The sequence below is a fragment of the Callospermophilus lateralis genome, chromosome 3 (assembly GCF_048772815.1).
Source record: "Callospermophilus lateralis isolate mCalLat2 chromosome 3, mCalLat2.hap1, whole genome shotgun sequence".
In the NCBI taxonomy this organism is placed as follows: Eukaryota; Metazoa; Chordata; class Mammalia; order Rodentia; family Sciuridae; genus Callospermophilus; species Callospermophilus lateralis.
Window position 1 is genome coordinate 29,694,465 of NC_135307.1, and position 13,151 is coordinate 29,707,615.

The 13,151-nt window shown below is 39.5% G+C and overlaps 1 protein-coding gene across 4 annotated transcripts in view; it reads left to right on the forward strand.

Annotated features, from left to right (window-relative positions):
• The window catches only part of Entpd5 (ectonucleoside triphosphate diphosphohydrolase 5 (inactive)), a 40,943-nt gene extending 34,877 nt beyond the window's left edge, over positions 1–6,066 (forward strand). For all 4 annotated transcript variants that reach the window (XM_076849871.2, XM_076849874.2, XM_076849872.2 and 1 more), the window contains exon 16: positions 5,396–6,066. In XM_076849871.2, the coding sequence (XP_076705986.2) occupies positions 5,396–5,482 (87 nt within the window). In that variant the 3' untranslated portion in view covers positions 5,483–6,066. The remainder of the gene's footprint in view (positions 1–5,395) is intronic.
• The last annotated feature ends 7,085 nt before the right edge of the window (positions 6,067–13,151 follow it).

Sequence of the window (13,151 nt, forward strand, 5' to 3'; positions counted from 1 at the left end):
CTCAAGCACCCTTCACTGTAAGCTTGGTTGAATCCATTACCAACTTGAACATGACGCCAGCAGATTGGGCTAATATGTGTAAAGATGTGCTAAATGGAGGACAATACCTGTTATGGAAGGTTGCCAATGAGGAATTTTGCAAGGAGACGGCTAGGCGAAATGCAACAGCTGGTTATCCTCAGAGAAATCTAGATATGTTGTTAGGAAAGGGACCTTATGAGGATCAGCAGCAACAAATTGCATATGATCCTGGTGTATATTTACAAATTGCTGTAGATGCAGTTAAGGCATGGAAGACTTTACAAGGACATGGAGGTTTACAAGGTCAGTTATCTAAGATAATACAAGGAGCTAATGAATCTTATGCTGAATTTGTAGATAGGCTTATTCAAACAGCTACCAGAGTTTTTGGGAATACAGAACAAGCAATGCCATTAATAAAACAACTGGCTTATGACCAAGCGAATCGTTGGTGCAGAGAAATCATTAGACCATGGAAACATGAAGATTTAAACACATATATTAAATTATGTAGAAACATTAATGAACAAGAGCAAGTCGTGGCAACTGCAGTAAAACAGGCTTTAGATGCCAGAGACATTAATGAACTAGGGCAAATTGTGGCAGCTCCAGTAAAACAGGCTTTAGATGCCAGGCTAAGAACATGCTACAATTGTGAACAAACAGGACATTTTAAAAGGAATTGCCCCATAGGAGGAGGGTTTAACAAAACTAGGTATCAAAGGAGTAGAATACAGGGTATTTGCCCACGATGCCGTAGAGGGAGACATTGGGCTAATGAATGCCGTTCTCAAACCACCATAGAGGGTACTCCATTATCAAAAAATGAACAAGGACCAAGTGTTTATCCACGATATTGTGGAGAAAGGCATCGGGCTCCGTTGCCAAAAAATGGACGGGGGGCCCAATGCTCCGGGGCCCAAAACCACAAATATACGGAGCACTGGAGGAACCCAGCAACTCCATCAGGGTAGTGCCCAGGACACATTGTCCATCAGATCCCTCATCAGACAAACCAGAGGGAGCGCAGGGTTGGACATCTGTGCCTCCGCCAGAGCAGTACTAACTCCAGAGATGGGAGTTCAAATCATTCCCACAGGGGTAAAAGGACCTCTTCCCAAAGGAACAGTAGGCTTATTATTGGGACGCAGCTCTTCTACTCTAAAAGGACTTATGATAAGTCCTGGGGTAATTGATCCCGATTATGAAGGTGAAATAAAAATTATAGCCAGTTCTCCAAAGGGTATATCAGTAATTTCACCAGGAGATAGAATAGCACAGTTACTAATAATACCAAGCCTACATGATAAATTTTCCAGTCGTGCTGTAGAAAGAGGTTCCAAGGGATTAGGCTCCACAGGTGTAGATTGGGCTATGCTGTCTTTAAATTTAGATTCTTGCCCCATGCTAAAACTAAATATTCAAGGACATGAATTTAATGGGCTACTGGATACAGGTGCAGACCTTAGCATCATCTCTCGTCAAGAATGGCCAAAAACAAAGTTTAGCTATAATAATAATAAGTACATAAGTTGCTGGATTTTTAGAAGATAGTTCTAGTAAAATTAGGAGTATACAGGAATCATGGTTTGGATATATTTCTATTAATTATTGAAGTAATAATAAGTTCAAATATTTAAATTTTAATCAGAATATTATTAAAGTTATTTTATGAAATCTAGTGCACTAAACTGTTTAGCACTTTGGTACACGTACTGCAAATCAATGTTCATATATTAATAATTGTCTCAACCAGAGGCATCCATTTGTATTTGATTCTTCCCCAGTTTACTCTTGTTGTTTGCAATTTCCATGCAATATTCCAAAAATAAAGTTGTGAAGATGGAGAATTTTCATAATACAAAAAAAAAAGATGTTATCTTTGCCCTTAAGTAACAGTTTATTATAGAGATTTCACAAAAAATATGGCTATCTCACAAGGCAACTTTGTGAGCTTTGAAGTTAAATAAATTGACTATAGTTTGTCTTCTAAGCCCTTTCTCCCACCCCTTCCATTGTGCCACTTCCTGTTTCCCAAGTTCCAGATGAATTTATATTGCTCTATTTCTTGTGTCAATACAGAGTTCATAAAGTCATTCCTTCTAAGGAATTTGGATTTTGTGTATTGTTATATATCTATCAAAATTATCAGCATTTAATTCCTTAACATATCCAGGTGCAATGGCGAACACTTATAATCCCAGTGGCTTGGGAGGCTAAAGTAGGAGGATCACAAGTTCAAAGCTAGCCTTAGCAAAAGCGAGGTGCTAAGCAACTCAGTGAGACCCTATCTCTAAATGAAATACAAAATAGGGGACTGGAGTTGTGGCTCAGTGGTCAAGTGCTTGGCTGGCATGTGTGAGGCTCTGAGTTTGATCCTCAGCACTTCATGCACATAAATAAATAATAATAAAATAAAAGATCCTAAAAAAAAAAAAAGAAAGGAAAATAAAGTAGGGCTGGGGATGTGGCTCAGTGGTCAAATGCCCTTGAATTCAATCCCTTGGACCCCCATCCCCCCAATAACAAATACATACATACATACATAAAATAAATAAAATTTTTTAGAAATTTATTCATTCTAATTTGTTTATGACAGCAGAATGCATTTCAATTCATAGTGCACATACAGAGCACAATTTTTCATGTCTCTGGTTGTACCCAAAGTAGAGTCACACCATTCGTGTCTTCATACATGTATTTGGAGTAATGATGTCCATTTCATTCACTATCTTTTCTAACCCCCTGTCTCCTTCCTTCCCTTCCCTCTCCCTTGTCCTGTCTAAAGTTCTTCCATTCCTCCCATGCTCCCTGACCCAATCCCCATTATGGATCAGCATCCTCATATCAGAGAAAACATTTGGCATTTGGTTTTAGGGGATTGGCTTGCTTCACTTAGCATAATATTCTCCAACTCCATCCATTTACCTGCAAATGCCATGATTTTATTCTCTTTTAATGCTGAGTAATATTCCATTTTGTATTTATATCGGTTTCCCTATCCATTCAACGACTGAAGGGCAGGTTGGAAGCATGCTTCCTGATTAGTTCCACAATTTAGCTATTGTGAATTGTGGTGCTCTAAATATTGCTGTGGCTATGTTACTATAGTATGCTGATTTTTTTAAAGTATATATATTTTTAGTTGTACACAATACCTTTATTTTGTTTGTTTATTTTTATGTGATTGCTGAGGATCAAACCCACGGCCTCGCACATGCTAGGGGAGTGCTCTACCACTGAGCACAACCCCAGCCCTAGTATGCTGTTTTTAAGTCCTTTGGGTATAAACTGAGGAGCAGGACAGCTGGGTCATATGGTGGTTCCACTCCAAGTTTTCCAAGGAATCTCCATACTGCTTTCCATATTGATTGTACCAATTAGCAGTCCCACCAGCAATGTATGAGTGTATCTTTTCCCCACATCCTCACCAACACTTATTGTTGTTTGTATCCTTAATAGCTTCCATTCTGACTGGAGTGAGATGAAATCCTACAGTAGTTTTGATTTGCATTTCTCCAATTGCTAGAGATGTTGAACATTTTTTCATATATTTATTGATTGATTGTATATCATCTTCTGAGAAGTGTGTGGTCAGTTCCTTGTCCCATTTATTGATTGGGTTATTTGTTTTTTACAAATAAATAAATTTAACACAGAAGAATTAATTGCCAGGAGAGTCACTATAGCATTGGTCAGGTATGGGTTCTGTTGTCCATTAGGCCTGTGTAATCTTAGCTCTGTGACCACAAATGATTTATTTCCTCTCTAACTATAAGGTTCCTCATTCAAAACTCAAGGATCCTGCCAAGCATGGTGGTACACACCTGTAATCCCAGGGACTTCAGAGACTGAGACAGGAGGACTACAAGTTCAAAGTCAACCTCATCAATTTAGCAAGGTCCTAAACAATTTAGCAAGGTCCTAAACAATTTAGCAAGGTCCTAAGCAACTTAATGAGACCCTGTCTCAAAATAAAAAATAAAAAGGGCTGGTGGTGTGACTCAGTGGTTAAGTGTCCCAGGGTTTAATATTCTTGGTACCAAAAAACAAAAACAAAGAACACCAGAATCCTTATAATACCCATTTCATAGGCCTTTTGTGAAAATTGAAGCAATGTATGTGAAAACCAAAATGTGTCATATAGCAAGTTTTTTTTATTAATACTGGTATTACTATTAGTGGAAGCATTTCACACCAGTTAGGGATAGAGAAAAGAGACCATCCTGAGCCTCTCAATATGTATTGAGTTTATCTCCGCTTAAGCATCAACAATAACCAAGTCATTCAAGAACAATTTCCTGCTGTTTTTAGTGTTGGCGTCCTTTTCATCTCTATTCTTTGAACAGGAGCAGAATTTAAATCCAGGGTGAACACTTCTCTGTCCCAGAGATTGCTTTATCTTGGCATCTGTGTCCCTAAGCTGCCAGCCCAGTGCTGAGGATAGAGGAAGAATGTTTTGGTGTGGGGCACTCCCAATTTCAGGCAGGTGTCCCAGACTAAACCTCTAGACAATAATTTAAATGCTATTCTCCCCAGTTTTGGGCACAGTGACTAGACTTGATTTCATCAGGTCAACACGTACCAACCCAGTATTTTTCAAACTTTGGTTTTGGTGGTAGCTGTAGCATCTTATTCAGTAGAAGCTTGCTGGGAGCTGTGGCACATGCCTGTAATCCCAGCGACTCAGGAGGCTGAAACGGGGAGATTGCAATTTTAAGGTCAGCCTTGGCAATTTAGTGAGATACTGTTTCAAAATAAAGTAAAAAGGTTGGGATATGGCTCAGTGATAGCGCATCCCTAAATTCCAACTTTAGTGCTTAAAAAACAAACAAAAACCTACTTATCTAATCCCTTTATTCTATAATTGAGGAAATCAGGTCTAAAGTTTTACCCAAGATTCCTGAACTAATTGAATCAAAGTCTCATCCAGAATGCCTTAACTGCCCTTGTTGGTTGTTATTAGTGCTTAACAAAGAGACCGTAGTTTATAGTATGAATCGGGAAGATTGGTGTGTTCTTTCTTACTCCTACACATATTTCAGAAAACTAAGCAGAGGATGCTATACTTAGTTTCAGGATTAGCGAAAGAGTTTGGAAGCCTGTCTAGAAGATCTCTTTAGAAGGCCGGGTGGAACAACTTCCAAAGCCAGAAGCGCTTGAGGATCAGAATGGCAGATGTAGGGACAATAGGCCTTGGCTGAAGGGAAACTTTTACAGAGGGGAATAGTTCCCTGTGAAGCCTACAGAGCCTGGGCCTCTTGATTTTGCCTTTGTTTGGCCTTGTGAATGCTCTGTGCACATATTATCTGCCCAAGTGCTGTGCTTGCTGGTTTAAAATGGGATGAAAATGTGAACTTTTTTTCCTCAACAGCTCACCAAGAAAGTGAACAACATAGAGACGGGCTGGGCCTTGGGGGCCACCTTTCACCTGTTGCAGTCTCTGGGCATCTCCCACTGAGGCCAAGCACTTCCTCTGAGGCCTGCATTCACCAACAACTTTTTTAAGTGGAGAAGAAGAGAAGACTTGTTCATTTTCTGAGTTAGTCTGGGGACAACCTGGATTGAGTACAGTAGGTGGCTTTATCAGGGTGGAGGGACTTTCATATACAGATCTTGATCTTGAGCCTAGAGATTTGGGCAGAATTAAATTTTACATGTCTAATGTGAACAATTACCTAACCATTTGGGGGGCACAGATGGCTCTGAAATTTAAATCATTGAGAGTCTTTGTGTGACACAGAGAACCCTGTGAGCCAAAAAGAATAGCTTTGGAACTCAACCATGGAGAAAGAGCTCAGGGACAGGTCCCTGGGAACCAAAGAAACTCATTTTAATCCTTGGAGTGCCTCGTTCCTTTGAACATTTTAGTTTCCTCTTACAAGCTAAATTAAGCTGATTTACTATAATCCCATGATCTAGCAATACCAGTATTTTTTTTCTTCTCTATGTACTATCTTGCCTCTTCCATCCTTGTCTGCCCCACCTCCACCCCTAAAAAAGAGAGAAAAATTACTTGGTTTACTTTCCATGTGTAATTAAAAAAAAAAAAGAAAGAAAGAAAAAAGAAAAAAAAAAAGAAACTGTGTCAAAATTTGTGTGATTCTTTTGTATACTAGCTCCAGTCAGCCATCTGAGATCCATCCTGATTCTTTTTCTTTTTTGGGGGGAGGGGGTACTCAACCACTGAGCCACATCCCCTGCCCTATTTTGTATTTTATTTTGAGGCAAGATCTCACTAAGTTGCTTAGTGCCTTGCTTTTGTTGAGGCTGACTTTGAGCTTGCAATCCTCCCATCTCAGTCTCCAGAGGTGCTGGGATTACAGATATGTGCCACTGCTCCCAGATCATCCTAATCTTAAAGCAATAGAGATTTTAAGTCTTAAGAAAGGAGGTCATCCCTTCCCCTATTTGCCAACAAATCTTTGTTTAGTGACTCTCCAAGTCCTAGTGATTATTACTATTCACTCTCCCTTTGGTTTAAATAGGAGAGGGTTCCCTCCAGGCTACTAGCTGTTGCCTAAGTTTATAGTAGTGGAGTTTTTAGAGAGCAGGTTTAGTAAACAGAGGGTAGGATAGAGTCCCCATAATCTTGATGTCCTAAGTTTATTTATGTTTTTAAAAATACCTTTATTTTATTTTTATTTAATGTGGTGTCAGGGATTGAATCCAGTGCCTCACGCATGCTAGGAAAGCGCTCCACCAATGAGCCACAACCCCAGCGCTTGATGACCTAATTTCATGACTTAGATAGTGGTTATCTCTTGCCTGTTGGTATTTTAAAACAGCAGAGTGGTTTAGAAACTTTCAGTTAAGACCTGGGTTTAAATCATGCCTGCATCACTTATTGGTTTTGATATTTTCAGTAAGACACCTAAATTCTCGGAGCCTCTGTTTTCCCATGTATAAAATTAGGGTATGTATTCTGTCTGAAGTATTGAGATTTAATTATGCCCCAAACTGTAGTCAACACATACTCTTCACCAAAGCCCCAGGCTGGTTAAGCCCATCATAACTTCTCTAGGGACTTCCAATTTAGGACTATATGGTCTTGACAGCAGGCTATAGATTAAGGGGCCTACACAAGGAATTCTGGATGTGGGCCCCTTTCCTTTCCCAAGTTCCTGTCCTACATCCCTTAGTGAAGCAACATCACTTTGTACAAGTGGCAGGAGGTTGGAGGAGCCAAACTTCTGGACCATGGCAGGGGCACATTTATTTGAATGGTAGCACTAATATTTGTGTAACCTGCTTGAGAGCTGTGTGGGAGAGTTTAGGGTGTTTTTTCTTTTGGTGAGTTTTGTTCTGATTTCAAATCCATTAACCCAAAACATGAGCCAGTCAAATTCCTTGTGATCTGTGGTGAAGGGATGCATGTGGAGAAATGGGACTGAGTGAGTCAGGCCAAGGGAATGCCTTACTTACAGAGTGGAGTCAATTGGATAACTGATGAACCAATGGTGGAATTGGGGAGGGCATAGGGAGATGAGCTTCTGACACCTTGGGCTGGATTAAGAGGAGGAAAGATTTAGGGTAGTAAGAAGGTAAGGGGTCATGGTCAGTCTAAACGCAGGAACAGTGTTGAATAAATTCACAGATATTACCTCATATACCAGACGTTAAGCAGAGCAGATTCTCAGATTCTTTGGGTCAGTACCTAGAAGAAGAGATTGCAGCCTTTTACGGGAGGTCAGCCTGAGTTAAATCTACCTGTGTCTTACTATCAATTCTTTGATTTTTGGTTCTTAATTCTGTGAAAGGAAATGGATAGACCTCCTCTGTCATCTCATACTGCTCTATGCTTTTCCCTGAGCTCCAAATTCAAGCTCATAAAGATTCAGATTTTTAAATTTCCTGTAATTGGTTAAGAGAACAAGCTGTCTAGAGAGTGAAAGTTTGAAAAGTGAGATGGGTAAACAAGAGAAAAGATATCCATTTTTAGCCCTGATACAGAAGCTAGTGACCCCAAGGAAGGATGGCTAAGCAATTAATTTTTCCTCTTAGTCCTTAACTTGCCTCTGCATTCCAATTAGCTTTAGACAGTTGGCATTCATTCTGCACTGTACAAACTAATTTATTTTGAACAAGCAACAAAATGAGAATTTTATTTGGCACAGTCAGGGCTCCATTTCTGCTGTTACTCCTTCACTCTACCTCTAAGCACCCCTCTCCCATCCCTCCCACATTTGATAGCAGTCTGCCCCTCTCATCTACAGTGTCTTAGCTTCTCTCCTCTCTTCCACTCCTTGTTGGTCCTCATTTTTTTAAAATTTTTGGTAAATATTTAGGTATAAAACATTATAATAAGTTGTTATTTGGATATAAAATTAAAAGATACTATCTATTCTTTGAGGATCTTTTAGAGGAGGCACATGACTCAAATATTCAGTTGCACAACTTGTAGCCAGTTTTGTGGTTTTTAAAAATTTTTTTTCAGTTGTAGATGGACACAATGCCTCCACTTTATTTATCCATTTTTATGTGGTGCTGAGGATCGAACACAGTGCCTCACACATTCTAGGCAAGCGCTCTTTTATTGTTACTGGCCTGAATACTGGAACCAATTCACACTCTTCGTTACAGTAATGTTTGAAAAATGAAGTCAGGGACTTAAGATTAATTAAAAGAATCAACATTAAAAAAAGAAAGGGAAGGAAGGAGGGAGGGAAAGCAGGCAGGCCATCCAGTGCTTCATAGCCTGCCTTTCTAAGTCAACTTTTTAACAATCAGTTCTGGGATTAATGTACATATCCAGCTTTATAGGTATGTGCATATTCAGTGTCAATACCAGCTCCCAGGCTAATGTGATCATAGAATTATCTGTGATCCTAAACTTAATGTTATTTCTAAGAAATAACAGCTATGCCCTGGCTTTTGGTCTGTGGTCAAGGTCAGTGTGTGGCTATTTGAGAATCTACAGATTTTGATCACAGTCTCTTTCAGTTGGCTGTTTGTACATTCGCACACCCACTAAGGGTTGAACCCAGGGCCTAGTGCTTGTGAGTGCTAAGCACACACTCTGCCACTAAGCTACTTACCTCTCAGCCCCTGATGTGCCTTTTGCTTCTCTCCATTTGTAGCAGTACTTTGCTGCTTTGGTCTCTGATGGTTTTAGCTAAAATCTTATGAATTGGGGCTGGGGTTATAGCTCAACAGTAGAGCGCTTGCCTTGCACTTGTAAGGTACTGGGTTTGATCCTCAGCACCACATAAAAAATAAATAAAATAAAGATATTGTGTCCATCTTTAAAAAAATCTTTTATTAAAAAAAGAATCTGGGGCTGGGGTTGTGGCTCAGTAGTAGAGCGCTCACCTAGCACGTGAGAGGTCCTGGGTTTGATCCTCAGTACCATATAAAAATAAGTAAATAAAATAAAGATAATAAAAATTTATATAAATAAATAATTTATGATTCCAGGATTTCCAATCTTTTTCACAATAATATGCAGCATTTGATTTTGTTGGCTATTTTGGTCCATATCAGAATATTGTACCTGCATTTCCAGAGAATCATACTTAATGACTCTTTTTGAATCAGTACCTGGAGCTCTTCATTTAGTGAATTATCTCCCCTGAAAGTCATTATCTTAAATTTTTTTTTGAAATTTTTACCATTTTGTACTTTTCTACATGACCATCATCTGCTTGTCTGATATTTTATTGTTTTTGAACTGGAAAGAGCTACAGTTTGGCTTCTTTGCCATGGCTCTTTATCTTCTTTTTTTTCCAGCAGTTGCATCTCTGCAAACTTGTAGCTTTTATTCACCTCCCTTTCCTTCCACTCTCACAAAGGTTTGTTAAATATGTGTAACTCCCACACTAGCTTGGGAACTTTTAGTTACTCCATTGAGTCAAGAAACATCTGCTGTGTGCAAGGAACTAGGCAAATTTCTATATCCTTATCCCCCCAATTAATTTTTTTTAAAAAAATTCAATGTGGAGTTTCTTCAGACTTTTTTAAAAAATAATTTTATTTTTTAGTTGTAATTGGACACAATACTTTCATTTATTTATTTTTATGTGGTGCTGAGGATCGGATCCAGGGTCTTGCATGTGCTAGACGAGTGCTCTACCGCTGAGCCACAACCCCAGCCCTCTTCAGACTTGACTTTTTTTTTTTTTCAATGGTGGAGCAGGGGTCTCATTGTTATTCAGGCTGGTTTCAGACTCCTGGTGAAGTGACATCCCCCTCCACACTACCCCCCAGTTCAGTCTAGAGTAGTTAGTACTGCAGGTGACTGTCCCTGCACCCAATTCAGACTGACTCTTATTACAAAGGTCACCTTTATACCTTCCTCACAAGAATATTAATATTTAATGAAATAAGAATCTTTAGAATCAGAGACAGACCAACTCTCTTTTTTTTTCCCCCAAGCAGGAATCCTCAGTGTTTCCAACAGGTTTATTCAGTGCCTGTTTTAAGCATTTTCAGACAGTTGGTTTCACTTGAGGACTGTGCTGATGTTTACCTCCTCCTCATGTTGAGCTGAAATCTATCTATCTTTTTAGTGGTCTTCTTCTCAGACTCCCATTCCAAAGCCTTCCAAACTCTTTGAAGACAACTCCTAAATTCTTCATGGTTTCTTCTTTAACATGTGACATGATGCCCAGATCCCTTACCATTTTTTGTCAAAGTAGGGTTCCTGACCAGTACCCAAGTGTTCACATGACTGAAAGACTGTTACCTCCAGTGGAAACCAAGTTGTTCCCCCAAGAAGTAAGCTGTATTCATTAGATTCCTGCCATCTGCCAGGTCCAGGAAGATGATGCTCCCTGGTCTTCCTCACCTCAGGAGGTCTCTGAAGCTTCTCATAGCAGGCCCTGTTTGTGAAATGTGTTCCTTTGGTCACCTTGGATACCTTCAAAACTCGTGGGTAGATGCAGTCTCACTTCAGAAATCTATTTGCAAAAATTAACTGATTTGTCCATTTTAAGTGCAATTTGGGGTGAGAATCATTTCTTATAAAAAAAGACTTGAAAATGTACCGTTTGAACCTTTTACTAAGGAGTCCTACATACTAATATTGCTAGTTATATTTTATCTCTGTAAAAGGGTTAGTATGTTTAAAATACCAAGGACACGGCCTGATACCTGGTGGATATTGTGGCTAGTTAACCATCATTGCTATACAAACAACATCTTCTGAGAGTCATGGAGGGCCCTGCAAAGTGTCTCAAACTTCAACTTATTGCTTTTGTTTATTTGCACACTTTGGGAGAGTCCATGTTCTCCTTTGGGCAGCCTTTCCATGTGAAAAATGACCTTGTTCCCTCAGCCTCTGCCAGTAGTCACACAGCTTTTCACTGCAGCTGTCATCTCTTATTCTGGGCACATATTTTCCCTAGGATTCAGGAAGGTTTAACCTTATCACTTTACTCATCTCACAAATTTTTCACATTTCTCTGAAAAGCTTCCGTCCAGCAACAAACTTCCCATCCCTTCAAAAGTTACTCCCAATCAGGCCTGGTGACACACCCCTTTAATCCCAGTGGCTCTGGAGGCTCAGGTAGGAAGATTGCAAGTTCACAGGCCAGCCCCAGCAACTAAGCAAGGCCCTAAGCAACTTAGTGAGACCCTGTCTCAAAAGAAAAAATAAAAAGGGCTGAGGATGTGGCTCAGTGGTTAAGTGCTCCCGGATTCAATCTCTAGTACCAAAAAAAAAAAAAAAAAAAAAAGTTACTCCCAAGAATAGCTTAAACTGATTCAAAAGGAGACTCACTCTTCTAGTTTAATCTTCAAATCAGATTTTTAAAAAATATTTAAGTTGTAGTTGGACACAACTTTTATTTATTTATTTATTTATTTATTTTTATGTCATGCCGAGGATCAAACCCAGGGCCTCACAGGAGCTAGGAGAACGCTCTACTCCTGAGCTACAACCCCAGCCCTCAAATCAGATTTTCAGCAAGTTTTTTTTTTTGGTACTGGGAATTGAACTCAGGGTGCTCTACCAGAGTTGCATCCCCATTCCTTTTTTTTTTTTTTTTTTAATTTTTAGTTGTAGAGGGACACAATACCTTTATTATTTATTTTTATGTGGTGCCGAGGATCAAACTCACACGTGCTAGGCAAGCGCTTCACCATTGAGCTACAATTCCAGACCACATTCCTTTTTATCTACTTTGAGGCAGTGTCTTTTAACTAAGTTGCTTCGGACCTCTTAGTTGTTAAGGCTGATCTTGAACTTGTGACCCTTCTGCCTCATCCTCCCACATCGCTGGATTACTTACAGGTATGAACTATTGCACCTGGATGGACAAGAGGTTCTTTACAATGTATGTATCTGACAGACCTAAAGATCTCTTCTAAAGATATCTCTGGCACTGTGAAGTGAGCTCTTCAAAATCCACAGTAAACCAGTCATAGTAATACATGCTTGTAATCCTAGCTATTCAGGAGGCTGACGTAGGAAGATCACAAGTTTGAGGCCAGCCTGAGCAATTTAGTAGACTCTGACTTAAGATAAAACTTAAAAGAGATAGGGATATAGCTCAGTGGTAGAGCCCTGGCTTACTAGCAAGGCTCTGGGTTCTGTCCCCAACACTGGGGGAAAAAAAAATCTCACAGCAACACACCATTCCCTCTATTGGCCACCAGTCTGCCACCACACATGGTTAAATTCTGCTGTTAATTAGAGTGTCCCTTTTGAAATGGTTCCTGAACTCTTTAAACCTGTGCAATGAAATTATTTGTTGTTTTATAAATGGACAGTGGTGTCCCACAGGAGAACCATAACTAAAACCGAAATATGATGCTGTGATAAGAAAGCTATAACTAGCTATAACTATGGTGGTTTTGTTTTTCTAGAAAGTCTAGTGCACCTATAACAGATTAAAAGTAATTTATATTTGCTGGGTGAAGTGGTACATGCCTGTAATGCAGTGGCTTGAGAGGCTGAGGCAGGAGGATGATAAATTCCAGGCCAGCCTCAGCAACTTAGTAGACCCTGCCTCAAAATAAAAATGAAAAAGGGCTAGGGATTACAACTCAATGGTCTAGCACTTCTAGGTTAAATACCCATCACTCCCTCCCCCAACACACAAAGTATATTTGCATTCTAATGTTAATTTTTAAATGGCAATTTTGACAAAAATGTATCAACTAAGCATTTCTAACCTGTCTACAGACAA